This window comes from Pan paniscus, chromosome 20 (genome assembly GCF_029289425.2).
Source record: "Pan paniscus chromosome 20, NHGRI_mPanPan1-v2.0_pri, whole genome shotgun sequence".
NCBI lineage: Eukaryota > Metazoa > Chordata > Mammalia > Primates > Hominidae > Pan > Pan paniscus.
Window position 1 is genome coordinate 25,184,400 of NC_073269.2, and position 27,563 is coordinate 25,211,962.

General features: G+C 40.4%; 1 protein-coding gene and 1 pseudogene across 3 annotated transcripts in view; one reads left to right on the top strand and one right to left on the bottom strand.

Annotated features, from left to right (window-relative positions):
• LOC103783577 (zinc finger protein 93-like) overlaps positions 1–27,563 on the top strand; it is a 200,027-nt pseudogene that overhangs the window by 31,590 nt on the left and 140,874 nt on the right.
• ZNF737 (zinc finger protein 737) overlaps positions 10,572–27,563 on the bottom strand; it is a 39,209-nt gene continuing 22,217 nt past the window's right edge. Inside the window, exon 5 of one of the 3 annotated variants that reach the window (XM_034944147.3) lies at positions 10,572–20,168. In XM_034944147.3, the coding sequence (XP_034800038.2) occupies positions 20,100–20,168 (69 nt within the window). In that variant the 3' untranslated portion in view covers positions 10,572–20,099. Of the gene's footprint in view, positions 20,169–21,960; positions 22,524–27,563 lie in introns of those variants that run through there. The other 2 variants (XM_024926543.4, XM_055104094.2) reach the window with 2 other exon arrangements.

Genomic DNA, 27,563 nt, shown 5'->3' on the forward strand with positions numbered 1-27,563 from the left:
TGAAGCTACTCCCATCCACGTATAACTCCAAGTCTACTGATGCCCATGGCTGGTCCCGAAGGTCAGGTCTGCTAGAATAAACTGAGTCCAACACCTCTACACAGTTATGCTCAACTGGGCTCTCTGATACTGGGAGCAGGGTGGCGGGATTTAGGGTGTTACAGACTTCAATGTTTATGTGGGGATTTTCACATAACAAGCTTTGGTACTTGGTTAATCTAGCATTTGTTAGCCAATGGTGTCCTTTGGTATTCATCAAAGTTACCACAGCATGGGGGCTTTTATATTCAGATTTGGCCCAAGGGTTAGTTTATCTGCTTCTTGTGCTAACAGGGCTGTTGCTGCCAGGGCCCTTAGACATGGTGGCCAGCCTTTGGAAACCCCATCTAGTTGTTTTGAGAGATAGGCCACTGGCCTTGGCCAGGACCCCACAGTCTGGGTTAAAACTCCAACTGCCATTGTTTCTCTTTCTGACACATAGAGTGCAAAAGGCTTTGTCAAATCTGGTACTCCTAGGGCTGGGACCGAAGTAAATTTTTCCTTTAACTTACAAAAGGCTTGCTGTTGTAGAAGCCCCCATTCAAAAGGCTCCCAGTTGCCCCCCTATGTAACCCCATACAAAGGTTTGGCTAGCATGGCAAAGTTCGGAATCCATAATCTGCAAAACCCCACAGCTCCCAGGAATTCCATTACTTGCCTTCTGGTTTTAGGTTCCGGTAGGCTGCAGATGACCTGCTTTCTTTCTGACCCCAGGCTGCGCTCCCCTTTCCAAATAGTGAATCCCAGGTAGTGTACCTGCTGTCTGCAGATCTGAGATTTCTTCTTGGGCACCTTATACCCACAGTCCTCCAGGTGCTGAAGCAGGGCATCAACCCTTTTGAGCACCCAACTGCCATGGAGTGTCCCAGCAGAAGATCATCCATGTACAGGAGCAAGACGCAGCCTAGGTCTTTAGCAGGAAACTTTTGCAAGTCTCAAGCCAGAGCCTCCCTGAAGATAGTAAGGGAGTTCTTGAACCCTTGGGGAAGCCAGTTCCAAGTGTACTGAGTAGTGACACCTGACTCTAGATCTTCCCACTGAAACGCAAACAGCTTCTGGCTCTCAGGAGCTATTCTGATGCTAAAGATGGCATCTTTTAAGTCCAGACAGGTAAACCAGATGTCCTCAGCTGGCAGCAGCCCTAACAATGTGTAAGGATTAGGAACTGTTGGGTGCAGAGTCACTGTAGCTTGGTTGACCAAGCGCAAGTCCTGTACTGGTCGGTAGTCCTTGGTCCCTGGCTTAGGGACTGGCAGGAGGGGAGTGTTCCATGAACACTGGAAAAGAACTGTAATTCCATAGGCTTTCAAGCACCTGAGATGAACCTGGATTCCTTCGAGAGCTTCCCTGGGAAGGGATACTGCTTTAATCTAATCAGTTGGGCCCAGGCTTAACTTCTGTGAGTACGGGGGCTTGGTTGGCCACCAGTCCTGGAGGATTATCCTCTGCCCATTCTCAAGACCAATGCTCAGCTAGAGCTGGTTTTATCTCTTCCCATTCTTCTTCCCAGGGGACTGTAAGGACAATGATAACTCCTGTTCCCAGTAACTTTAGCTGTAAAGAGCTGTGTTTTGTAAAGGAGATGGTGGCTGTCAGCTTGCTAAGCAAGTCTCTTCCCAGCAAGGGCAAGGAACAGCCAGGCATGTACAAGAACTGGTGAACTACTTCATGTCTCGCCACCGAGTAGGTCCGTGGCAGACAGAAAGTCTACTTAGTAGAAACTCCTGTTGCTCGGATTATATCAATGGTTTTCTTGGACAAGGGGGTGACCGGGGTGGTCAATACCAAATGTTCAACACTTGTATCAACCAAAAACTTAATGTCTTTGCCCCCAATTGTAATCCTGACTGTGGGCTCCTTAGGGGTGATTGAGCCCGGTCCCCTTCAGTCCAATAGCCCTTCAGCCAGATTGAATAAAGCTCCCTCATCTTTATCTGAGGTCTTTTGTTCTGAATCATGTTGCTTTTCCTTCAGTTGGGGATACTTATTTTTCCAATGTCCCATTCTCTTACAATAGGCACATTGGTTACATTGCAAGTGTGGGTGATTAGACAGGGTATTCTTCCCAGAACACCCCTTTCCCTCTCCTTCTGGGGGAATTCCCCTGATGGCCACAGCCAGTAAGTTGGCGTTTTGCCTGGCCTGGCTTTCACCTTCCTTACGGCTTTCTCTGTGGCTTGTTGCATCTCTATTCAAACACTTGATTGGCTATTTCCAGTAACTGTGAGATATTCATACACTTAAGCCCAGCCTGTTTCTGCAATTTTCTCCTGATATCTTCCACGCTTTGACTAACTAAGGCCATGTTGATCATGTGCTGATTTTCAGGGCTATCTGGATCAAAATGAGTGTACATACTGTAAGCCTCACACCGTCTTTCATAGAATTGCGCTGGACTCTCCTCTTTTTCTTGGATGACCTCAGAGATCTTATTTACATTTGTAGCCTTTTAAGCCCCTTTCTTTAGACCTTCTATTCATGCATCATGGTACCGTCTTAGCCTCTCCATGTCTGGTCACTAGTTCAGGTCCCATTGGGGGTCTGCTCCTGGCAGCTGAATTCTTATATATTCTTGGGGATTTTGGTAATCCACTGGGATGTGCTCCTGTAGCCACTTAGTTGCCACCCGGAGCACCCTTAGCCTTTCATCAAAGAGGTACATGAACAGCTGGTGGCAATCAACCCAAGTAGGATTATGAATGTGTATAGTAGTTTGGAGCAAGTCAATTAAAGCTTGAGACTTTTCAGTGTAAGCAGCAGTATTATTTTTCCAATTGATGAGGTCAGCAGAGGTGAAAGGTTGACACACAAAGTCACGCCTTTCCACCATGTGTCCATCCTCATCTACCCCAGTATATCACTGCTCTCTCAGGGGCATTTGGATTCCAGTCTTGGGCCGTAAGTGAGCTGCCAAGGGAGGAGTTTCTCCCGTGGCTTCACTTCCTCTTTTGTCTACTCTGGGTGGTCTAGGAGTGTGGCTATCTGGTGGAGGTGTGGGTGCTGTGGGCTCAGGAGTGGGAAGCCCTTCCTCTTGCAATTCTGACCATGATTCTTCTGGTATTGGGTCGGACAGGGCTTTTGGTGCCGACTTCCCTCGGCAGGTGGAGCGAGAACCTTCCTTAACTAACTGTTCCTTTGCTACTAGTACTGCTGCTGCCTGTCCTCTTAACTACTGTGGGGGGTCCAAAACTAGCTCTAACCAAGAATCTTTATACAGGAACTGATCTGGGTGCCCTGGCTTGTAGGTTACCCTGTGCCATACCTTCAAGACAAGGGACCTGTTCAGGCTTCATTCTTTTTTTTTTTTTTTTTTTTTTTTTTTGAGACAGAGTCTCGCTCTGTCACCCAGGCTGGAGTGCAGTGGCACAGTCTCGGCTCACTGCAAGCTCCGCCTCCCGGGTTCACGCCATTCTCCTGCCTCAGCCTCTCTGAGTAGCTGGGACTACAGGCGCCCGCCACCACGCCCGGCTAATTTTTTTTGTATTTTTAGTAGAGACGGGGTTTCACCGTGGTCTCGATCTCCTGACCTCGTGATCCACCTGCCTCGGCCTCCCAAAGTGCTGGGATTACAAGCGTGAGCCACTGCGCCCGGCCAGGCTTCATTCTGATGGCCAACCCACCTTTAATGCTGGCCAGTCTATCTCACACAAAGTTCTAAGTTTTCTTGGTGTCATAGTAACTCCATAGTCTCCCTTAAATCCCTTTTCGAAATTTTTCAACATAGTTCCTAGTGGGGTGGGCCTACTTTGTGCCTGACCCATGTTTCCTCGAGATAAAACACCGCGCTTACACCACATGCACACCACAAAACAAAAACGGGTAAAAAGGGCACACACACACTTTTTCAGTTTACACCAAACCAGAATCAGAACCAAAATCAAAGTATCAAGAAATCCAAGCCAGGTCAAAACCAAAACCTAAGTATCAAGCAGTTCAACTCAACTCAAAAACAAAAAACCTAAGTGTTGGTATGGGCACGTCATGGGTGATCAGGCCACGCTTCCACTCAAATGGAGTAGGCAAGTTCCAAAGACTAGTCTTACCAAGTTTCAGATGTCTGGATTCCAAGTGCCAGTTCCTTCCTGATGTTCAGCCACTGCATTGATCCTCCATGGGGGCCTGCCACACACTGCTCTGGTGAGGCGTTCCACTGGGGCAATTGCCTACCTGGGAGCACTCTCAGGATCCGCGTTGCTCAAGCTGGCCGGAGTCCCCTGCAGGGATGCTTCACAGGGCAGGCCTAAGCTGCCTAAGTGGCTGTCTCAATGGTCCTTTAATCACCTTGCTTCCCAGTCAGGGAACCAAGAAATGTAGCAGGACAAGCTGCAGACAAAACCCCTCAGACACCAAATTAAAGAAGGAAGTGCTTTATTAGGCCGGGAGCTTTGGCAAGACTCACATCTCCAACAACCAAGCTCCCCAAGTAAGCAATTCCTGTCCCTTTTAAGGGGTCACAACTCTAAGGGGGTCTGCATGAGAGGGTCATGGTCAATTGAACAAGCAGGGGGTACATGACTGGGGGCTGCATGCACTGGTAATTAGAACAGAACAGAACAAGACAGGGATCTTCACAGTGCTTTTCTTATACAAATAACCGATTAGATCAGGGGTCGATCTTTAACTACCAGGCCCAGGTTTTGGTGCCAGGCTGTCTGCTTGTGGATTTCATTTCTGCCTTTTAGTTTTTACTTGTTCTTTATTTGGAAGCAGAAATTGGGCATAAGATAATATGAGGGGTGGTCTCCTCCCTTATTATTAGAGACCGCATTTCACCATATTGGCCAGGCTGGTATTGAACTCCTGTCCTCAGTGATCTGCCTGCCTTGGCCTCCTAAAGTGCTGGGAGCACAGTCTTAAGCCACCGAGCCCGGCCTCAGTGTAGGTTTCTTAACATCAGTTTATTGTGTTTATTGGGTTTACTTATGTATTATAAATTTAGACAATTTTCAATTCTGCTTGTACTGTTTAAGTCAACTTGAGTTTCAACTGAAAAATAAATAATGCATGTGTATCACAATCAGATTACATGTGTATGCGTTGTCACACATGTCCATGTGAAGAAACCACCATACAGGCTTTGTGTGAGCAATAAAGCTTTTTAATCACCTGGGTGCAGGCTGGCTGAGTCCAAAAAGAGAGTCAGCAAAGGGAGATAGGGGTGGGGCCATTTTGTAGGATTTGGGTAGGTAATGGAAAATTACAGTCAAAGGGGGTTGTTCTCTGGTGGGCAGGGGTGGGGGTCACAAGGTGCTCAGTAGGGGAGCTTCTGAGCCAGGAGAAGGAATTTCACAAGGTAATGTCATTAGCTAAGGCAGAAACAGGCCATTTTCACTTCTTTTGTGATTCTTCAGTTACTTCAGGCCATCTGGATGTATACGTGCAGGTCACAGGGGATATGATCGCTTAGCTTCAGCTCAGAGGCCTGAGATTCTTGTCTTCTTATATTAATAAGAAAAATAACATAAAATAGTGTTGAAGTGTTGGGGCAGTGAAAATTTTGGTGGGGTGGTATGGAGAGATAATGGGGGATGTTTCTCAGGGCCGCTTCAAGCAGGATTGGGGTGGCGTAGGAACCTAGAGTGGGAGATATTAAGCTGAAAGATTTTGTAGTAAGGGCAATATCGTGGGGCTATTAAAAAGAGCATTTGTCATATAGAATGATTGGTGATGGCCTGGATGCAGTTTTGTATGAATTGAGAGACTAAACCAAAGACACAAGGTCTGAATAAGAGAAGGAGCAAAACAGGTATTAAAGGACTAAGAATTGGGAGGACCCAGGACATCCAATTAGAGAGTGTCCAAGGGGGTTCAGTGTAGTTACTTGTTTGGTTGGTGAGTTTTGGGGCTCTATTCTTGACAGAGTCCTTTTTGTTAAGTTGGAGGCTGAGCTTGCTGAAGTGTGTTCTGAAAAGACCATTAATCCATTCTACCTTTCCTGAAGATTGAGGACAGTAAGGGGTATGAGGTTTCAATGAATACCAAGAGCCTGAGAAACTGCTTGGGTGATTTGACTAGTAAAGGCTGGTCCATTATCAGACTGTATAGAGGTGGGAAGGCCAAACTGAGGAATTATGTCTGACAGAAGGGAAGAAATAACAATGGTGGCCTTCTCAGACCCTATCGGGAAGGCCTCTACCCATCCAGTGAAAGTGTCTACCCAGACCAAGGGGTGTTTTCATTTCCTGACTCGGGGCATGTGAGTAAAGTCACTTTGCCAGTCCTGGGCAGGGGTAAATCCCCGAGCTTGATATGTAGGGAAGGGAGGGGGCTTGAATAATCCCTGAGGAGTAGTAGAATAGTAGATGGAACACTGAGAAGTGATTTCCTTGGGGATAGATTTCCATGATGGAAAGGAAATGGGAGGTTCTAAGAGGCAGGCTAGCGGCTTGTAACCTACACGGAAGAAGTTATGAAATGACTACAGAATGGAATGGGTCTGTGAGTCTGGAATGAGATATTTTCCTTGGTCCAAGAATCATTTGCCTTGTGTGGGAAGAGATTGATAGGTGAAAGTTTCAGTGGGGGAGTAGGTGGGAGTGACCAGATAAGAAGGAGAAAAACTGCCATGAGGGATAGAAGTTGGAATGCTAGCTGCTTTTTAGCTACCTTATCAGCATAAGCATTGTCCTAAGCGATGGGATCTGATGCCTTTTGATGGCTGGTTTTTTAGCTACCTTATCAGCATAAGCATTGTCTTAAGCGATGGGATCTGATGCCTTTTAGTGGCCTTTGCAGTGAATGACTCCATCTTCCTTTGGAAGTAAAGCCGCCTTGACAAGAGTTTTTATTAAAGAGGCGTTAATAATGGAGGACACTTGTATAGTGAGGAAACATTTTTCAGCCTATATAACAGCATGGGGGTGCAGGATATGGAAAGCATGTTTAGAGTCAGTATAAATATTGATGCATAGTCCTTTTGCAAGATTGAGGGCCTGAGTTAAGGCAACGAGTTTGGCTTGCTGAGAGGTAGCACAGAGGGGCAGAGCGGTAGCCTCAATGATAGATATGGAAGATACTATAGCATAGCCTGCCTTTGCTGGTGAGTGGCAATTAGGCCTGGTGGAACTGCCATCAATAAACCAAGTGTGATCAGGGTGAGGAACAGGAAAGAAGGAAATATGAGGAAATGGAATGAATGTCAGGTGGATCAGAGTGATACAGTCATGTGGGCCAGTTGTGGTATCAGGAATAATGTGGGGGCCAGCCTAAAACAGTAAGGTCAAGTTGTTTGGACAGAAAGGCTACACAATGCAGTCCCAGCTCTTGTGTAAGAATTTTGACCACACAGCCCTGTACTTTGGCTGCATGTAATGAAAAGGGTTGCGATGAGTTAAGGAGAGCTAGTGTGGGAGTAGCTTCTCGGGCTGCTTTTAAGGAATGGAAAGAGGAGTGGTGAAAGGATTTAGGATCTGTGGGGTCAGCTAGGTTTGCTTTTTGAGTTTATACAATGGTTTAGTCAGGATGGTAAAACTAGATATCCAAAGGCAGAAGTACCTAACCATGACTAGGAAGGAAAGGAGTTGTTGTTTTGTAGAAGGGGTTGGGGTTTGGGAGATTAGCTGGACACAATCGGTAGGGAGAGCACATGTGTTTTCATGAAGAATTATGCCGAGATAGGTAATGGATGAGGAAGAAATTTGGGCTTGACTGAGGTAATGGGAGCTGTCTGTGAAGCCTTGCAGCAGTACAGCCCAGGTAATTTGCTGAGCCTAATGGGTGTCAGCATCAGTCCAAGTGAAAGAGAAGAGAGGCTGGGATGAAGGGTGCAAAGAAATAGTAAAGAAAGCATGTTTGAGATTCAGAACAGAATAATGGGTTATGGAGGGGTTGTGGAGGGAGGTATTGAGGATAGGAAAGTATATGGTTTTGACACCAATGGGTGGATAGGCAAGACAATTGGTTGATAAGGTACAGATCCTGAAATAACCTGTAAGTCTTGTCTGGGTTTTGGACAGGTAAAATGGGGGAATTGTAAGGAGAGTTTATAGGCTTTAAAAGGCCATGCTGTAACAGGCAAGTGATAACGGGCTTTAATCCTTTGGGGTAAGGGTGATTAGGTTTTAATGGGATGGTAAGGGGTGCATGAATTGTCACCAAGGAGGGAGTAGAGGTGTCCTATACTTGTGGATTAAAGTGGGGAGATACAAGGGGAGGATGTGAAGGAGGCTTTGAACTGGGGAAAAGGATGGCAATGAGGTGTGGCTGTAGCCTAGGAATAGTCAGGGAAGCAGATAATTTAGTTAAAATGTCTTGACCTAATAAGGGAGCTGGGCAGGTGGGGATAACTAAAAAGGAGTGCGTAAAAGAATGTTGTCCAAGCTGGCATCAGAGTTGGGGAGTTTTAAGAGGTTTAGAAGCCTGGCCGTCAATATCCACAACAGTTATGGAGGCAAGAGAAACACGCCCTTGAAAAGAAGGTAATGTGGGGTGGGTAGCCTCCGTATTGATTAAGAAGGGTATGGACTTACTTTCCACTGTAAGAGTTACCTAAAGCATCTGTGATGGTCCAGGAGGCTTCTGAGGTGATTAGGCAGTGTCAGTCTTCAGCCGCTAAGCCAAGAATATCTGGGAAGGAGTCAGTCAGAGAGCCTTGGGCTAGAGTTCCAGGGGCTCTAGGAGTGGCTGCCAAGCGAGCTGGACAGTCTGATTCCCAGTGGGGTCCCGCACAGATGGGACATGGCTTAGGAGGAATCCTGGGCTGCAGGCATTCCTTGGCCCAGTGGCCAGATTTCTGGCACTTGAAGCAAGATCCTGAGGGAGGCGGTCCTGTAGGAATGCCTGACCACTGTGGCTTAGGCATTTTGAAGTTCTTGTGTGCTGGAGGTGTGGCTGGGTTTTGTCTCACAGCAGAGGCAAGTAATTTTAACTCTTCTCTATTATTGTACACCTTGAAGGCAAGGTTAATTAAGTCCTATTGTGGGGTTTGAGGGCAAGAATCTAATTTTTGGAGCTTTTCTAATGTTGGGAGTGGGTTGGGTAATAAAATACATATTGAGAATAAGATGGCCTTCTGGCCTTTCTGGGTCTAGGGCGGTAAACCATCTAAAGTTGTTGCCAAATGGGCCATGAACTGGGTTGAGTTTCTATATTTGATGAAAAAGAGCCTAAATGCTAACTGATTTGGGAAAGGTCAGATAAAGAAAAAGGAGTGTTAACCTTGGCTATGGCTTCAGCTCCAGCCACCTTTTTAAGAGGAAATTGTTGGGCAAGTGGGGGAGGGCTAGTCATGGAATGAAACTGTAAGCCAGACCGGGTGTGAGGAGGGGAGGTGATAAAAGGATTATAGGGTGGGGGAACGGAGGCTGATGAAGAACTGGGACCTGGCTTGGCCTGGCGAGGAGCAGCCTGGGGAGGAGAGGACAGGTGGGTCTGTAGAAAAGGAAGATTGAAAAGACTCAGTGATGCTTGGGGTTGGGACTGAAGGGACAGGTGGGAGGGAAAGAAGGAGGATTTGTGATGAGTCGCATTGGGAACAGAGATTAGGGAGGGACCAATGTGTAAAAGAATGCCTGGACATCAGGCATCTCACACCATTTGTCTTTTTTGACAAAAATCATCCAGGTCTTGTAAAATGGAGGAATCAAAAGTGCCATTTTCTGGCTATTTAGAACCATTATAGAGTTTGTATTGGGGCCAAGCGGTGTTGCAGAAGAAAATAAGATGCTTAGGTTTTAGGTCAGGTGAGAGTTGAAGAGGTTTTAAGTTTTTAAGAACACAAGCTAAGGGAGAAGATGCAGGAATGGAGGGCAGAATGTTGCCCATAGTGAAGGAGGTAAGTTTAAAGAGAAAGGTAGAGACATGGAGAAGAGGGTGGTAAGCAGCCCTGGGCTGCAATGTGGGTGAGCATCCAAAGCAGGCGTCCCCGCAATTAACTTGCCACCAAGGGAATGTGGGTGAATGACCAAGGCAGATGTCCCCACGGTGATCAGACGCCAATGAAATGTGGGTGAATAATCAGGCAGGCGTCCCCACAGTGATTAAACACCAAGGGAAAACTGTCTTCCTGAGTCTAAGACTGGCGCCGGAGTTTTGGGTCCACGGATAAAATGTGTCTCCTTTGTCTCTACTAGAGAGGAAAAAGAACTGGAGTTGGAAGGACAGGGAGATTGAAGGGTAGCAAGAGAGGCTGGAGAAGAGAGTGAAAAGACCGCTTACCCGATTTGAAATTGGTGAGATGTTCCTTGGACTGGTTGGTCTGAGGACCCGAGGTCATAGGTAGATTTCCTCACGGAGTGAGGGGGGGGACAGGCCTCCCGAAGGATTACCCCTGTCCTGGGTCTTTGGCACCAAATGTCATGCGTGTCCATGTGAAGAGCCCACCAAACAGGCTTCGTGTGAACAATAAAGCTTTTTAATTACCTGGGTGCAGGCAGGCTGAGTCCAAAAAGAGAGTGAAGGGAAATAGGGGTGGGGCCGTTTTATAAGATTTGGGTAGGTAATGGAAAATTACCGTCAAAGGGGGTTGTTCTCTGGTGGGCAGGGGCGGGGGGGTCACAAGATGCTCAGTGGGGGAGCTTCTGAGCCAGGAGAAGGAATTTCATGAGGTAATGTCATCAGTTAAGGCAGGAACAGGCCATTTTCACTTCTTTTGTGATTCTTCAGTTACTTCAGGCCATCTGGATGTATACGTGAAAGCCACAGGGGATATGATCGCTTAGCTTGGGCTCAGAGGCCTGACATGCATGTTTATCTATAAATACGATGCCAATTTTACTTATGGCTTATCTCATATTCTTCGTTAGCTGATTTTCGATGGTAGTTTTATCTTGTCTAAGTGAGTAGTCGTGGAGATAGTCTTATTATCATGATGTGTTTAATGATGAATATATATTTTCTTTTTGTGAGAGAAACACTTTTGTGATTTGAAGTTAATTTTTAAAAAGATTTACAATTCTGTATTTTTGTCAGTTTTTCCTTGAAAACGCTGTTTTAAAAACACATAACATAAAATTTACCATCTTAAATTTATTGAAGTGTATATTTCACAGCCAGCTGTGGTTGTGGCTCTCATCCCAGAATTTTGGGAGGTCAAGACAGGAGGATATCTGGAGCTGAAAAGTTTGAGACCAGCCTGGGGAATACATGGAGACTCCTCTCTATAAAAAAAACTTAATAATAGCCGGTCATGGTGGTGTGCAGCTGTGGTCCCAGCTACATGGGAGATTGAGGGGGAGTCAAAACTGTGCCTCTACACTCCAGCTTGGGTGACAGAGTGAGACCCTGTCTCAAAAAAAAAAAAAAAAATGCTGTTCACTTCAGGCATGTTAAGTATATTCACATTGTTATGCAAAAGACTTCTAGAAACTTTACATCTTGCAAAACTAAAACTCAGTAACCATTAAGTAACAACATCTCATTTTACCCTCTCTCCAGCTTTTGGCAGACAAAACTTCCGCTTTTTGTTTTTATGATTTTGACTACTTAAGATATCTCATATAAGTGGAATCATACAGTATCCATAATTTTGTTACTGGATTAATTCAACTGACATAATATTCTCAATGTTCATCTTAAAATGTGAGAAGATTGTTCTTTTTAAGGTGGAATAATATTCCATCGTATGTATATGTTACATTTTTTGATACGTTTATAAATCAAGGAACATCTAGGTTGCTTCAGACTTTTGGCTTTTGTGAATACTGGTATAATAAAGATGAATTTTCAAATATGCCTCCCAGGTCCAGTGTTGCATTTTTTTTTTTTTTTTTTCCCTCAGACGGAGTATTGCTTTGTCGCCTAGGCTGGAGTGCAGTGGTGTGATCTCAGTTAACTGCAACTTCTGCCTCCTGGGTTCAACCGATTCTCCTGCTTCAGCCTTTCGAGTAGCTGGGGTTATAGATACCCACCACCACACCCAGCTAATTTTTTGTACTTTTAGTAGAGATGGGGCCAGGCTGGTCTCAAACTCCTGACCTCAGGTGATCTGCCCCCTCAGCCTCCTAAATTACTAGGATTATAGGCTTGAGCCACTGTGCCTGGCCTTCGTTACATATTTTGGATATAGATTTATAAATGAGGAACATTTATAACTTTTTAAAATAATGGCTGCATCTTTGTTTTCCACCAACATTGAACATGGATTTCATTTTTATTGTATCATCAACAGATTTGGTGTTTTAAAAAAATTTATCATGGCCATATTAATGGGTATGAGGTGATTTTGTTTGTCATTGTGGTTTTTTTTTTTCATTTCTTTACAAATTAGTAATTTTTTGTGTCCTTTCAAGTGCTTTTTCTCATTTGTGTACTTTTCTAATGAAAATGTTGTTTGTCCATTTCTAAATCAAGTTATTCAACCTTATTTTTTAGTTTTAAGAGTTGTTTATATATTTTGAATATTAACTTCTTTCACGTTTAATTTGCAAATGTTTTCACCTATTTTCTAAGGGATGTCATTACTCTTGAATTGTTTTTTGGTATGAAGAAATTTTGAAGCCTATTGTAGTTAAACTTTTCTGTTATTTCATTTGCTGCTCATGTATTTAATTTTGTATCTAAGAAAATGGTGCCAAGGCCAATGTCATGTCTTTTTCCTGTAGTTTTTCTAAAAGATTTGTTAGTTTTTGTATGTCTCAGCATTTTATTTAAAATATATTTTTGTATCATTCTAGGAAATAATCCAACTTTATTTTATCAGTTTGATATTCAGTTTTCAAAATCATTTTTTTGAAGAGATTATTTCTATTTTGTGCTCATGGCAACTTCGTGGAAGATCATTTGATCATATACAGAAGGATTCATTTCTGAGCTCTCCATTCTGTTCTTTCATCTGTTCATCTTTGTTTCTGTATCACATTGTTTATATTCTTTAGCTTTTAACTGTAGGTTGTATTGACATCTTTGAAAAATAACATTTTTTGACCGCTGAGCAAGAATATGTTGAAGAGTGTGTTTCATATTCACATGGTTTTGAATTTGCCAGTTTGACTTTTGCTTTTAATTCCTAGTTTCATTCAGCTTTTGTTGGAAAACACACAGTGTATAATTTTAGTGTTTTTAAAGTGATTTGCTGTTGTTGTTTTGAGACAAGATCTTACTGTCACCAGGTTGCAGTGCTGTGGCATAACTTTGGCTCACTGTAGCCTCAGTCTCCTGGGCTCGAGTGATGCTTTCACCTCACTTTTCTGAGTGGCTAGAACTACAGTCATGCACTACCATGTCTGGCTAATTGTTTGCTTGTTTGTAGTGTTAGGATCTCACTATGTTGTCCAGGCTGGTCTCATACTTTTGGCACCAATGGATCCTCTTACCTTGGTCTCTCAAAGTGTTAGGATTATAGGCAAGAGCCACTGCACCCAGTCAGTATTTTAAAATTTAATAAAACTTGCTATGTGTCCTAACGGAATACACCAGATGCAAATAGAAATATTGTGTATTATCTTGGTTTTGACTGGAGAGTTTTGTGTGTGTCTGTGAAGCCTAGTTGGTCTATAATATGGTTTGGATGTCCATGTTCTCCAAACCTCATGCTGCAAAATAAATCCTCAATGTTGGTTGTGAGACCTGGTGGGACATGTTTTTGTATGGGGGCATATTTCTCATGAATGGCTTGGTACATCCTCTTGGTAATCAAAAAGTTTACACTCCATTAATTCAAATGAGAGCTGGTTCATTAAAAGAACCTGGCTTCTTCACCTCACACTTGCTCTGTCTCTTACCATATAATATGTCCAGTTACTTTTTACCTTCTACCATGATTTTAAGCTTCTTGATATCCTCACCAGAAGCAGATGCTGGCACACACTTCCTATACAGTCTGCCAAACTGTGAGCCAAATAAACATTTTCCTTTATAAATTATGCACTCCCATGTGTTCCTCTATATGCAAAATAACTAATATAGTCTATAATGTTGTCTCAGTTTTCTGTTTCTTATTTTTTATCTGAATTTTCTATTTATTACTTCAAATGGGGTCTTGATGTCTGCAATTATTATGTCGCTATGTATGTCTTGCTACACTTTTGTCAATATTTGCTTTATATATTTTAAAGCCCTTATGTTATATACATATATACATATGGATAAATACTATAAATTCCTGCTAAATCAACTCACTTTATCATAATATAATATCAATCATTGTCTCATGGTAGTACTTAAAGCATATTCTGTCCAATATAATTATGACCACCTCACTCACTTGTGGTTACTATATTCATGGAATATACATTTTTTTATTCTGTTACTTTCAGCCTATTTGACTCAATGATTAAATTAGTCTCTTGTAGGCAGCATACTGTATGCTTTATTAAAAAAACACTCAGGCATTCTCTATCTTTTTCTTTATATAATTTTATTTATTTATATATATATACACACACACATATATATACACAAGTGTATATATATATATATATATGTGTATATGTATTTTTTTCCAGATGGAGTTTCACTCTTGTTGCTTAGACTGGAGTGCAATGGTGTGACCCCAGTTCACTGCAACCTCTGCCTCTCAGGTTCAAGCAATTTTCCTGCCTCAGCCTCCCAAGTAGCTGGGAGTACAGGCGTCTGCAACCACACCCAGGTAATTTTTTCTATTTTAAGTAGAAATGGGGTTTGACCATGATGGCCAGGCTGGTCTTGAACTCCTGACCTCAGGTGGTCTACCTGCCTCGGCATCCCAAAGTGCTGGTATTACAGGCATGAGCCACCACATCCGGCCTTGTGTATTTTGGAGATAGTGTCTCACTCTGTCAACCAGGCTGATTTGCTCGGTTCACTGCTGCCTGAATCTCCCAAACTCAGATGATCCTCTCATATCAGCCTCTCAAGTAGCTGCATTACAAGTATGTAACATCACACCCAGCCAACTTTTTTTTTTTGTATTCTTTGTCGAGACAGATTATTGCCATGTTGCCGATTCTGGTCTTGAACTGCTGGGATCAAGTGATCAGCCTATCTTGGCCTTCCAAAGTCCTGAGATTATATTTCATTTTATTAAGTAGTTTAATACGTTTATATTTAAAATTATTCCTTAAAGAAATGAAGTTGTTATTTCCAGTTATATTGTTATTGTTTTGTGTGTTTCTAGTAGTATATTTTTCTCATTTCCTTTTTTACTCTCTTTAATTTTGTACTGGCATGCTTTGATTATTTTTTGTTTTCTTTTAGATACTTTCTTTAAACAGAATCTTTGCAATCATCTTGAAAACTAGATTACATACATCTTACAGTTAAAGCAGTATATTTTAATCTCATGACAACTTCAATTGAATACAAAAACTATGCCTCTATATTTTCCAGTTTGTTGTTGATTTTAAAATTATTCTATATGGTGTATCTATTAACATATTTATGCGGATTTCCATATTGTTTTTTATATTCTATAAAAGTACTTTAAAGGTTTTGTGTACCATCATTTTGTTAGTTTGTTTGTTTTGTTTTGTTTTGAATTGAGTCTTGCCCTATTGCTTAGGATGGATTGTATAGATGTGATCTTAGCTCACTGAAACCTCGGCCTCCCAGGTTCAACAATTATCCTGCCTCTGCCTCCCTAGTAGCTGGGATTACAGATGCCTGCCACCAAGCCTGGCTAGTTTCTTGTATTTTTTTTTTTTTAGTAAAGATAGGCTTTCACCATGTTAGCCAGGCTGGTCTTGAACTCCTGACCTCAGGTGATCCACCTGCCTCAGCCTCTCAAAGTGCTGGGCTTACAGGTGTGAGCCACAGCACCCAGCTGGAAATTACTTTTTATCTCACTATTCATAGCATTTCATATCAATACAAAGATTGACACATCTAGATATAAATATACATAGGAAGATAAATACTCACAGAGAATTCTATAAATATTTCTATCTAAACATGTATACAAAACATGTTCCCCAAAAGACATTTTTAATCTTTTAGCATGCACTAAAGATGCTGATGTAGAATTACTTCTTTTTTCTTTTGCTAAATAACATGTCAGAATGGAGCATAGTTATACAATTTTGTTTATGTAAGTATCAACAAAGCTCTATCTTCAAGGGCAGGCCACAGAAATAAGCTGAAAAGAAAGTCATGTAACACATCTGTCCAGGACAGTATTTCAGCGCTCTGCATGTCTCCTCATTCTGTGCATGTTGTGTTCACATGCACCATTTGGGGCCTGTCTCGACAAAGCCACAGTCACCATTTAGATAATTTGATGATTGTATACACCTGGGCTGAGCTACTTGGCTGGTTGGGATCACCTGGGCTGTGCAAACTGGCTGATTGCAATCACCTGGTTTCTGCTAATTTGCTTAATTTATCTCAGCTTCAGGGGTAGAATACGGAGATGTCATCTAACCTACTTTATTTCTGAGGTTTTTTTTAAGGGTCATATGCAGAAATAAACATTTCATAGACATACCCATGTGACTCATTTTGTGTGTATATGTTTATCGAGCCACCTATTTTGTATCTATATGTACAGAAAGAAGCCTATAAAATAAACTTGATCTGAGGCTATTTCCATTTTCTTTACCTACAGGTTAGGTAAATCAATCAGCTACTGAGCTCAGTGAAGATTTATTCAAACCAAGCCACACACCATATTACATTTTTTTCATAAATGTAAAAATATCTTTAATAACCTGGAACCTGGGTGTTTTTAATTCTCATCCCATTAAACCAGCCCCATGAGGTTCTGTTCATCTATCTAGGAACTGCCAGAAATGCTTGACATCAGTGGGCTGAGCCTTCCTCACAAAGCAGATTTGACCTGGCAAATAAGAGCCACCTGTGGCACTTCAGTGAATGTTCACTATCACCCATTTGAAATGTGGCCAAGTACCATGTACCATTATATTTGCTTCCATCATCATCATCATCTATCTTCTAAAAAGAGACCTAGACTTCTTTTTCATTACCATAAATACCTGACTTCTGCCTCAAAGACAAAAAGACAAGAGTGTGATTTTACATCACACACTCTTGGAAATAAATACAGTTCTTGTCTTGATGAAAGTTCTAAAGAGAAAGAATAAGTATTCTCATATTTAGGTTAGGACCTTTGGACTGGGGCTGGTTCATCTCTGACCCTACATACAACAATAAAAGAAAAGTCAATCCTGACATGGCAGTAAATAACTCCAAAGGCCTTAGTAAGTATTCATCTTCCAGAAGCGCACAACAAAGCCCAGTGCTTCCTTTGAATATATTAAGTGCAGCAGGATGTATATCAGAGCATTCCTCTATTTCTGTACTATTCTAGATATAGTATTCTATAGGGAAAAGATTTTTATACATGTATGAAAGGTTTTTGTATTACTGTTTGTAGCAATAGCTATCAATACTTCCACATTCAATGTCTTTATTCTGTATGAATATATATAAAGATTGTTTCAGCTTCATATATATATATTTATACATATTAGGTATGTATATGAATATACATACATGGTAGATACATAAACACAAACAAATGAATGTGTCTTTGTAAATATTAATGTATACATATAATATTCTCCCACTTTTTAAATTATAGAGCGTATACTAAGGATGCAGATGTAGAATTAATTGCCTTCTGTTTTGCTCAGTAGCATGTCAGAATAAAACATAGCCATACAATGTTGTTTATAGAAACATAAAGATTCAGCTTCAGGTTTCAGGCCTTGTAAAGCTGTGTGGTATATACTGTCCAGGTGAGCAAATAAGGCCCTGCATTTCTTTTTGGTGTGCATGGGCTATTTACATTTACCATACCTGTTTACATACCTATTTACCATACCTATTTACATTTACCATACATTTACCATACATTTACATTGGGCATACCTGAATGAATCTGTAGCCACCATTTAGATAATTAGCTGATTTGGGTCACCTGGACTGAGCTAATTGGCTAATTGAATTCACCTGGACTGATCAGTTGGTTGATTGGAATCACTTGGGCTGAGCTAATTCACTGATTAAAATCACCTGGACTGAGTGAATGGTGGTTCAGAATCACTTGCGCTAAACTAATGGGCTCATCAGTTGAGCTAACTGGCTGATTGGTATCACCTAGAATAAGATAGTTGGCTGTTAGAAATCACCTGGGCTAATCAGCCGGGCTGAGCTAATTTGCTGATTGGATTCTCCTGGGATGTGCTAATGGGCTGCTTGGAATCCCCTAATTGGGTGATTTAAATTATCTAAGCTGAGTTAATTGATTCAGAAAAGTTGAACACTGAGCTGGGCTGGTGGCTCATGTCTGTAATCCCAGCAATTTGGGAGGCCGAGTCAGGCAGATCATTTGATGTCAGGAATTTGAGACCAGTCTGGCCAATACAGTGAAACCCTATCTCTACTAAAAATACATAAATTAGCCAGGCTTGGTTGTGGGTGCCTGTAATACCAGATACTGGGGAGGCTGAGGCAGCAGAATCGCTTTAACCAGGGATGTGGAGGTTGCAGTGAGCCAAGATTGTGCCATTGCACTCCAGCCTGAGTAAGAGTGAAACTCTGTCTCAAAAAAAGAAAAAATTATCTATCTATCTATCTATCTATCTATCTACTGTCAGAGGATGATAACTTGAAGTATTTTAGAGATGTTAAGAATCTGAAATTATTTTTACTTTTAGTTTTTATAAATGTTTCTTAAGCATTTTTAATTTCCAAAAAACTTGTAAATAAATGTTGTCAGTTTAATTTTTCTGAAGAATTTAAATAGAGTCAAATTATACATATCAAAAAATCTACTTTTCTGGTAGTAGATCAGCTTAATTTTCAGAACAAATGTGTTAAACTTCACGAAATTTTATGCTGACCAATTTGATCAGTAGCCTCTTTCATACAACTGGGAGAGATGACACCAAGATGTAGCATTCATGTTGGGTGAGAGACTAAATGACTACCAGTAGCTAGATAATTTCTGTTTTACTAATAAATGTTTATTTTCATTTCTATATTGTCTCAAGTTATGTTAACAACAAAGTAATAACCTTTATCCAGGAAATTTTGAAAACTTATTTTTTAATCAGCCATAACAGTAAGCAAAGACAGAGAAATGAAGGTTTTTACCAGTCATAATTTATATATTAAAATTAAAATACTTCTAGAAATAAAGAAGGAAAGGAAGAAAGAAATATACAAACAAATGAAAAGCAGCTGGTCAACATGGTGAAAGCCTGCCTCTACTAAAAATACAAAAATTAGCCTGGTGTGGTGGCACACACTTGTAATCTCAGCTACTCAGGAGGCTTAGGCATGAGAATCACTTGAACCTGGTAGGCAGAGTTTGCAGTGAGCTGAGATTGCACCACTGCACTCCAGCTTGGGTGACAGAATGAGACTCCATCTCAAACAAAACAAAACAACAACAAAATAAAAGAGAAGGAAGGAAGTTGATTACTCACAATAGCTAAGGTATGAAATCAACCTAAGTGTTCACCAATAGGTGAATGGAGAAAGAAAATATGGTATATATACACAATGAAATGCTATTCAGCCCTTAAAAATAAGAAAGTCTTGTTATTTGCAACAACATTCATGAACCTGAAAGATATTATGTTAAGTAAAATAAGTCAGCACAGAAAAAAAACAAAATCCTGGTTTTTTTTTTTTTGACATGGAGTTTTGCTTTTGTCACCCACGCTGGAGTACAGTGGCACCATCTCCACTCACTGCAACCTCCAGCTCCCAGGTTCAAGAGATCCTCCTGCCTCAGCCTCCTCAGGACCTGGGATTACAGGCATGTGCCACCACACCCAGCAAATTTTTATATTTTTAGTAGAGATAGGATTTCCCCCATGTTGGCCAGGCTAGTCTCAAACTCCTGACCTCAATTGATCCACCCACCTCAGCCTCTCCAAGTGTTGGGATTACAGGCATCAGCCCCTGTGCCCAGCCCACATAATCCTATTTCTATGTAAAGTGTAAAAAAAAAAAAAAAAAAAAAAATTAAACTCATAGAAGCAGACGGTACAATAATAAAACAAACAAAAGATCCCCTATAAGGTTTTTTTGTCTGGTTAAGAGAGCTTCTTCATGATTTTTCAGGGGTTATATTTTCTTTTATTTTCCACATTTTCCTGTTCTTCAGCCAATGGATGAAAAAAGATACAGAGAAGACACATTTACCTTTTATCCGCTTCACTTCCATTCACTATTATTCAGTGTGGATACAGATGAGAGTAGCAGTTTTCTGGTAGGACAGCCACTTTTCTGCAATAAACAAAAAACTGAAAAAAAATTAGCATATGCATCAATAACCCTTCTAGTAAAATAAAGATTAATTTTGTTGATTTCTATTGAGTTCCTGTAATATTTGATCAAAAGCTAGCAAAAACACAGTAGAAAAGGAAAATTGTTCTAAATAAGAATATTGTGAATGGTTATTTTGTCAATATAAGTAAAAATATGACCTCACACTAATAGTCTCACCTATAGTTGTACAACATCAAATGATAATTTTTATTTAAAATTTTATTTCATATAAGTATTCAATTTATATCACCTGCCTTTGCTATTTCAATGCCTTCTTCACTTTATATCAGTGAAAAACAGGCCAGCAGGTGGCTCATGCCTGTAATCCAGCACTTTGAGAGGCCGAGGTGGGTAGATCACAAGGTCAGGAGCTCGAGACCAGCCTGGCCAATATGGTGAAACACCGTCTCTACTAAAAATACAAAAATTCCCAGGTGTGGTGGCTCACGCCTGTAATCCCAGCACTTTGGGAGGCTGAGGCTGGTGGATTGCTTGAGGTCATCAGTTCAAGACCAGCCTGGGCAACATGGCTAAACCCCTTCTCTACTAAAAACACAAAAAATTAGCGGTGCATGGTGGTGGGTGCCTGTAATCCCAGCTACTCAGGAGGTTGAGGCAGGAGAATCTCTTGAACCTGTGAGGCCAAGGTTGCAGTGAGCCAGGATCATGCCACTATACTCCACCCTAGGCAACAAAGTAAGACTCCTCTCAAAACAATAAAATCAGCTGGGCGTGGTGGCGGGTGCCTGTAGTCCCAGCTACTAGGGAGGTTGAGGCAGGAGAATCGCTTAAACCCGAAAGCCAGAGGTTGCAGTGATCTGAGATCACAACACTGCACTCCAGCCTGGGTGACATAGCGAGACAATGTCTCAAAAAACAAAAAACAAAAAACAAAAACTCATCATGACTAGCACTTTTTTGGTTGCTACACACGTGTCAAACACTGTTATTTGGCTTAAGGTACTGGGGTTTTTTTTTTTTTCTTTTTCTTTTTTGAGATGGAGTTTTGCTCTTGTTGCCCAGGCTGGAGTACAATGTTACAATCTCATCTCACTGCAGCCTCTGCCCCAAAGGTTCACACAACTCTTCTGCCTCAGCCTCCCCAGTAGCTGGGATTACAGGCACCTGCAACCACACCTGGCTAATTTCTTGTATTTTTAGTAGAGATGGGGTTTCACCATGTTGGTCAGGCTGGTCTCGAACTCCAGACCTCAGGTGATCCACCCGCCTCGGCCTCCCAAAATGCTGACATTACAGGTGTGAGCCACCACATTCAGCCTCGTTTTCTATTCTTTTTTTTTTTTTTTTTTTGAGACAGAGTCTCATCTGTCACCCAGGCTGGAGTGCAATGGCATGATCTCGGCTCACTGCAATCTCTGCCTCCTGGGTTCAAGTGATTCTTCTGCCTCAGCCTCCCAAGTAGCTGGGACTACAGGTGCATGCCACCAAGCCTGGCTAATTTTTGTATTTTTAGTAGAGATGGGGTTTCACCATGTTGGCCAGGCTGGTCTCGAACTCCTCACCTCTTGATCCACCCACCTCGGCCTCCCAAAGTGCTGGGATTACAGACATGAGCCACCGCGCCCAGCCCTATTTTTTTTCTAAATTTACTGGTAATATAAAATTCTTCGCTAAGAAGACATGATCTTATTCAAATGTTTTATGAGATTTCATTGATGTCTGAATTATCTGGAATATTAAAATTTTTCATGAACTCAAATCAAGTACTATACATAATCTTTTAGTAAAAGCTTTTCTGAGGCAGAGTAAGATTTATAACATTTTATTATCATATGGAAGAAGTGTATTAACCATGTTTTCAGTAATCACTCTGAACACAGCATTCTCAGTTCCCAGTGTAAAAAGTGAAGTAGAGGTTCCTCTTCAAAGACTTTTCTACCTAATTATGAATAGTAACTTCTCTTAGAAGCAAAGTTTATTCAAAGACCTGTGCTAACATTCTTAAATATCTGCTAAGCACAATTAAAAAATCAATGTACTTTATGTTCTTAGCTCCCACAATTTAGCCTAAATATTTGCCCTGACATGCTTATACTGGTCCAAGCAAGCATTAGGTCATAGCCTGTTCCTCCTCCTTATTTGAAGGTGTTTTTACCTTTCTCAGCATCCACAAGTTACTTCCTCCTTCCTTTGTTCTCCTCTGCCTTTGTCTCTTTTAAAAAGTTCTAAGTTGCTAAACAATTGGGACAAATACAGAATGTGAGGTCCCATTCCAGCCAATGAAAACCGGACACAGCAGTAGGGTGGACACGTCAAGTTATAAATGACTCTGTCTCCTCTGTTCAGTGTACTCGTGGCAAAACTGCTTTCTGCAAAAAGTAAAAATGGCCTTGCTAAGAAAAATTAAATTTATTTTCAAGTGCTATTTCTTTACAGCACCAGAGAACAAACATTTCTAAAACCATTATGGACCCTGAGTAATTCAGGGGGAATTGGTATCTCTGTAAAGAGACAGTAAGGAAATGCTGAGTGGAGGCACCACACTGCACATCAATGCTTTCCACATGCACCCATTAGAGTCTTAATTTAATTGGGCTGTTATTTGCATAGCTAGATAATTACCAACTTTAGTCATACTATTTTTTAGCAACTAATGGCATCTGTTACCCATTAATTTTATACATTTGTTTTGAAAAACAAATCTTTTGTTAATTCACTCTAAATTGAGATGACATTTACAATCTTCAGTTTTTCAGTGTTAAAGCAAATCAGAGAAGAGCAATGTGTCTATACAGTGCGCATTTTCCTGCCTACCAAAATTATTCTGGCTGGGAAAAGTGGCTCATGCCTGTAATCCCAGCACTCTGGGAGGCTGAGGTGGATGGATCACCTGAGGTCAGGAGTTCAAGACAAGCCTGGCTAACATGATGAAATCCCATCTCTACTAAAACTACAAAAATTATCCGGGCATAATGGCGGGTGCCTGTTATCCCAGCTACTCAGGAGGCTGAGGCGGAAGAATCACTTGAACCAGGGAGGCGGAGGTTGCAGTGAGCTGAGCACGTGCCATTGCAGTGCAGCGTGAGTGACAGAGTGAGAATCCTTCTAAAAAAAAAAAAAATTCTTTCTTCAATTACTTGGAAACCCTGGGAAGCCCCTATAAAATACTCCCTTTGAATACTTTAGCCAGGATTTCAGATTTCAAAAGGTCAAAAACAATCATTGAGCAAAGCTTAAATCTTGCCTTTGTTTCTTGTTAGTCATCTGGCCATTTCTGTAAGTACGGCAATTATGCGAAGCCATTGAAAAAATGTGGTCTTGGTAAATTTTATTCCATTTCAAATGTTTTCTCTAATGTTACCTTGGTCATGTGAATCTAAAAGAAACTATCTACATAACTAATCATGGATTCAAAAAATATTCATATTTATGTGTTTACAGTTTAATCTTGTATTACAGTATAGTAGAATCCTCTATAATTAGAAGTTAATTATTTATAAATTCATTGTTTTTAAGGTTTTTCAAATACGAAAACAGACAATTAGGTAAACTTTTTGAAGTAAGTTCAATTTTAGGACATTACCCACTAGTCTTCATGGCATTTCTGTAATAAATAGTGTAAACCTGTGTCACCAGAATGGTGCAGACATGCTGATTGAATTAGAATGAGTTCAGCCTTGTTGGTAGACTATTGGTATCCCAGAGGCTGATCATTCATTACAGCTTACTAAATACTGTTCCATAATGCCAGAGAGCACTTTTACTCAGGTTTCCCTTTTCCTCCCATTAATGTGCACCTGTTGTGGTCTCCTGTTTCTCTTAAGCTATCCCAGATGAGAGGTGATTATTTCCTGAATGAATGAGATTCCCTTTTTTTTCCTCTGCCATAGAATCCTCTTATGTTCCTTACTGGAAGCAACATGGAGGAGGCAGAAATGATGGCAAGATACAAACATGTTTCCTGCCATGTGGCCACCATAAGCAGCTTACAACATGTTCTACCTAGAAGTCACTTACTTTCAGGACAGCAGGGGTGTTTTTCTGTGATGTGTCTCTTTCTCTTAAAAGCACCTCTGATTAAGTTTAGCACAATCAGGATAATCTCCATTTTGATAAACACAAAGTCTACGGATGAGTAACCTAATTTCATAAGTGATTTCCCACCACAGTCACACATTTTTTTTACACTCAAGAGGAAAGTATGACACAGCACGTGTGCAACAGACTGGTAATCCAGGGTATTATCTTAGAATGTTGCCTACCCACCTAAATAAATGTTTAAAATCATCTTTTGCTGGGCACGGTGGCTCATGATTCTACTACCAGCACCGTGGGAGGCTGAAGCAGGCAGATCATGAGGCCAGGAGTTTGGGACCAGCCTGGCCAACATGATGAAACCCTGTCTCTACTAAAAATACAAAAATTAGTCAGACATGGTGGTGCATGCCTGTAATCCCAGCTACTTAGGAGGCTGAGGCAGGAGAATTGCTTGAACCCAGGAGGTGGAGGTTGCCATGAGCTGAGATCACGCCACTGCTCTCCAGCCTGGAAGACAGAGCAACACTCCATCATGGAAAAAAAAAAAGTCTTTCTGCTGCTTTTGTTATCTACATAAACAAAGATACCAACTGGATATAATAATTAACTACTTTTTAGTTTTATTCATTACAAATAACTATTTTTCTGGCTTAAATTATTTTTTATGCACCATTTATACATTCACACACACATAGAACAATAAAAATATATCCAATTATTCAATTTTGGTTGAACGTTCATTCAAATAAGTGTTAAAAATGATTTTTTTTTTCCTGTTTTAAGAGGGCTTTTATTATTGTACTCAAGAGAGTTGTTTCTGGAGACAAAGTTGCCTGTGCTTTAATAGGCAGACTCTGGGGAGAATCCGAATCACAGGCCAGAACATTTTATATTAAAAAATTCAATACAAAGCAGAAAGTATAGATTTGCTTTCACCATTTTAAAAGTGTTTAGTTTTGTTAATCACCTAAATAACATAATTTGTTTTGTTGCAGTAATTGCTTTTATTCTGAAAATATGTACAAACCTATACTCACACAAAAACACTCAATTCATAATTTTCTTACACCTCAGGTTTATCTTCAGAGTAATATGTGTATATTTAACTCGATGTAAATTAAAAGTCTCTGTGTTTGCAGGCAGAGACCACATGTTCAAGGAAAACTATATTACAAGTATTTATAATTTTTCAGGACTCAGAAATGTATGGATTTTATTTTTATTTTTATTTTATTTTATTTTTTTGAGATGGAGACTCACTCTGTCAGCCAGGCTGGAGTGCAGTGGCATGATCTCAGCTCACTGCAACCTCTGCCTCCTGGGCTCAAATGATTCTCCTGCCTCAGCCTCCTGGCATGTGCCACCATGCCTAATTTTTGTGTTTTTAGTAGAGACAAGGTTTCACCACGTTGGCCAGGCTGGCCTTGAACTCCTAACCTCAAGCATTCCACCTGTCTCGGCCTCCCAAAGTGCTGGAATTACAGATGTGAGCCACTGTGCCTGGCCGTATTTTATTTACATTTTTGTATAATTATTATGACCATAGAAATAATCCTGTAGTCAATAACAATTTAATTGTACATTTTAAAATGAATAAAAGCATATAATTACACTATTGGTAATACAAAAGATAAATGCTAGAGGTGATGGATACCTTATTTACCATAATGTAATTACTACATATTGTAGGCCTGAGTCAAAAGATGCCATATAAGGCATAAATATATACACATATTATATACCCACGAATACAAATAAAAAATTTAAATAATAAAGAGTCAAAATTTAATCTATGGGAACAATATTCTTTAACTCATTTGCAGTTTAAAGCCACTGACAGTGATTACTAAAGATGTTATTTTACAATGTATGAAATAGTATATTCCTACAATATTGTACCTACACCCTTGAGTAAAGTGGGATACAGTTAGTGGCACAATAATGGTTCATTAAATGCACGGTAGTCTTACCATGGTAAAAATAAAATTAAAAAGTTCACAAATAATCTAACAAACTTTTTTTTTTTGAGACAGAGTTTTGCTCTTGTTGCCCAGACTGGAGTGCAATGGCACAATCTTGCCCCACTGCAACCTCTGCCTCCCAGGTTCAAGTGTTTCTCCTGCCTCAGCCTCCTGAGTAGCTGAGATTACAGGCATGCACCACCACCATGCCTGGCTAATGTTTTTGTATTTTTAGTAGAGACTGGGTTTCTCCATGTTGGTCAGGCTGGTCTCGAACTCCTGACCTCAGGTGATCTGCCCACCTTGGCCTCCCAAAGTGCTGAAATTACAGGCATGAGCCATCAAGCCCGGCCCTAACAGTTTTAAAATGTACTGCATTTTATTACATAAAAGTACAAGTAGTAAAGTAATATACTCATTTATTTTAATATACTTTTAATTATTTCTTTGTGTCACTATAATAAAGTATTGCTCTGAACATTTACGTTATACATTACTTAATAGAATTTTACTACAGCCTCTCCACTTGTATTTTCATTATGCGTCTTACATTTTAATGTTCTATTTTATAGAAAAAGTCATAATGTCCAAATAATGTAAAAAAATCAAATATCTCTGATGCAGAAGCCACTGATCACATGCTTTCTCACATGTGAATAGAAATAAAATAACAGCATAATTTGAAAGCTGTATTACATCATTATTCAGCTTTCAAAAAATTTTATTCAAGGAAACAAGTATACTTTCAACGTAATTACAATGCTTCCAAAAATTTACTCCTTTAAAAGTTAAATAGAAATCATTTACCTAAAAACTGCAGTTGTGGATTAGTTTTTATACTCAATGCTCTGATTTAGTGTAATGTCTGAAGTGTCGGGGCCTTAGTTATTCTACTGTAAACTCTCTTGATATTTATATACAATCTATTTTGAATTAAATATTTTTTCATATTTACTGCATCTGCAAAATTATATTTTAGCATAAACTCTCTGTTGTTTTCTAAGCTGTAGTTTCTGGAAAAAAAAAAAGTGTTTCTAAACTTAATACATTTGTAGGACTCATCTCCAATATAAATTCCCTGGTGTTGAACAAAGCTTGAGCAACTGCTTTAGGATTTTCCTCCAGTACAAAATGTGTGCAATAAGATCTGTGATACTAGCAAATGTACTATGTAACTCCCTTTATATTTGTAATGCTTGTCCTCACAATAAATACTCTTCTTCACTTTAAAGGCTTATACTTTCTGAAAGTTTTTTTGACAGTAATTGCCATTTTAATGCTTTTATTAAAAGGAAGATTTTTATGTTGAGTTAGATGTGAGTAGGAATTAATAGGCTTTCCATATTCCTTCTATTTGTACAATTTTTCTCAAGGATACTAGCTTTTCTGTGAGATAAGGTGTAAGAACTG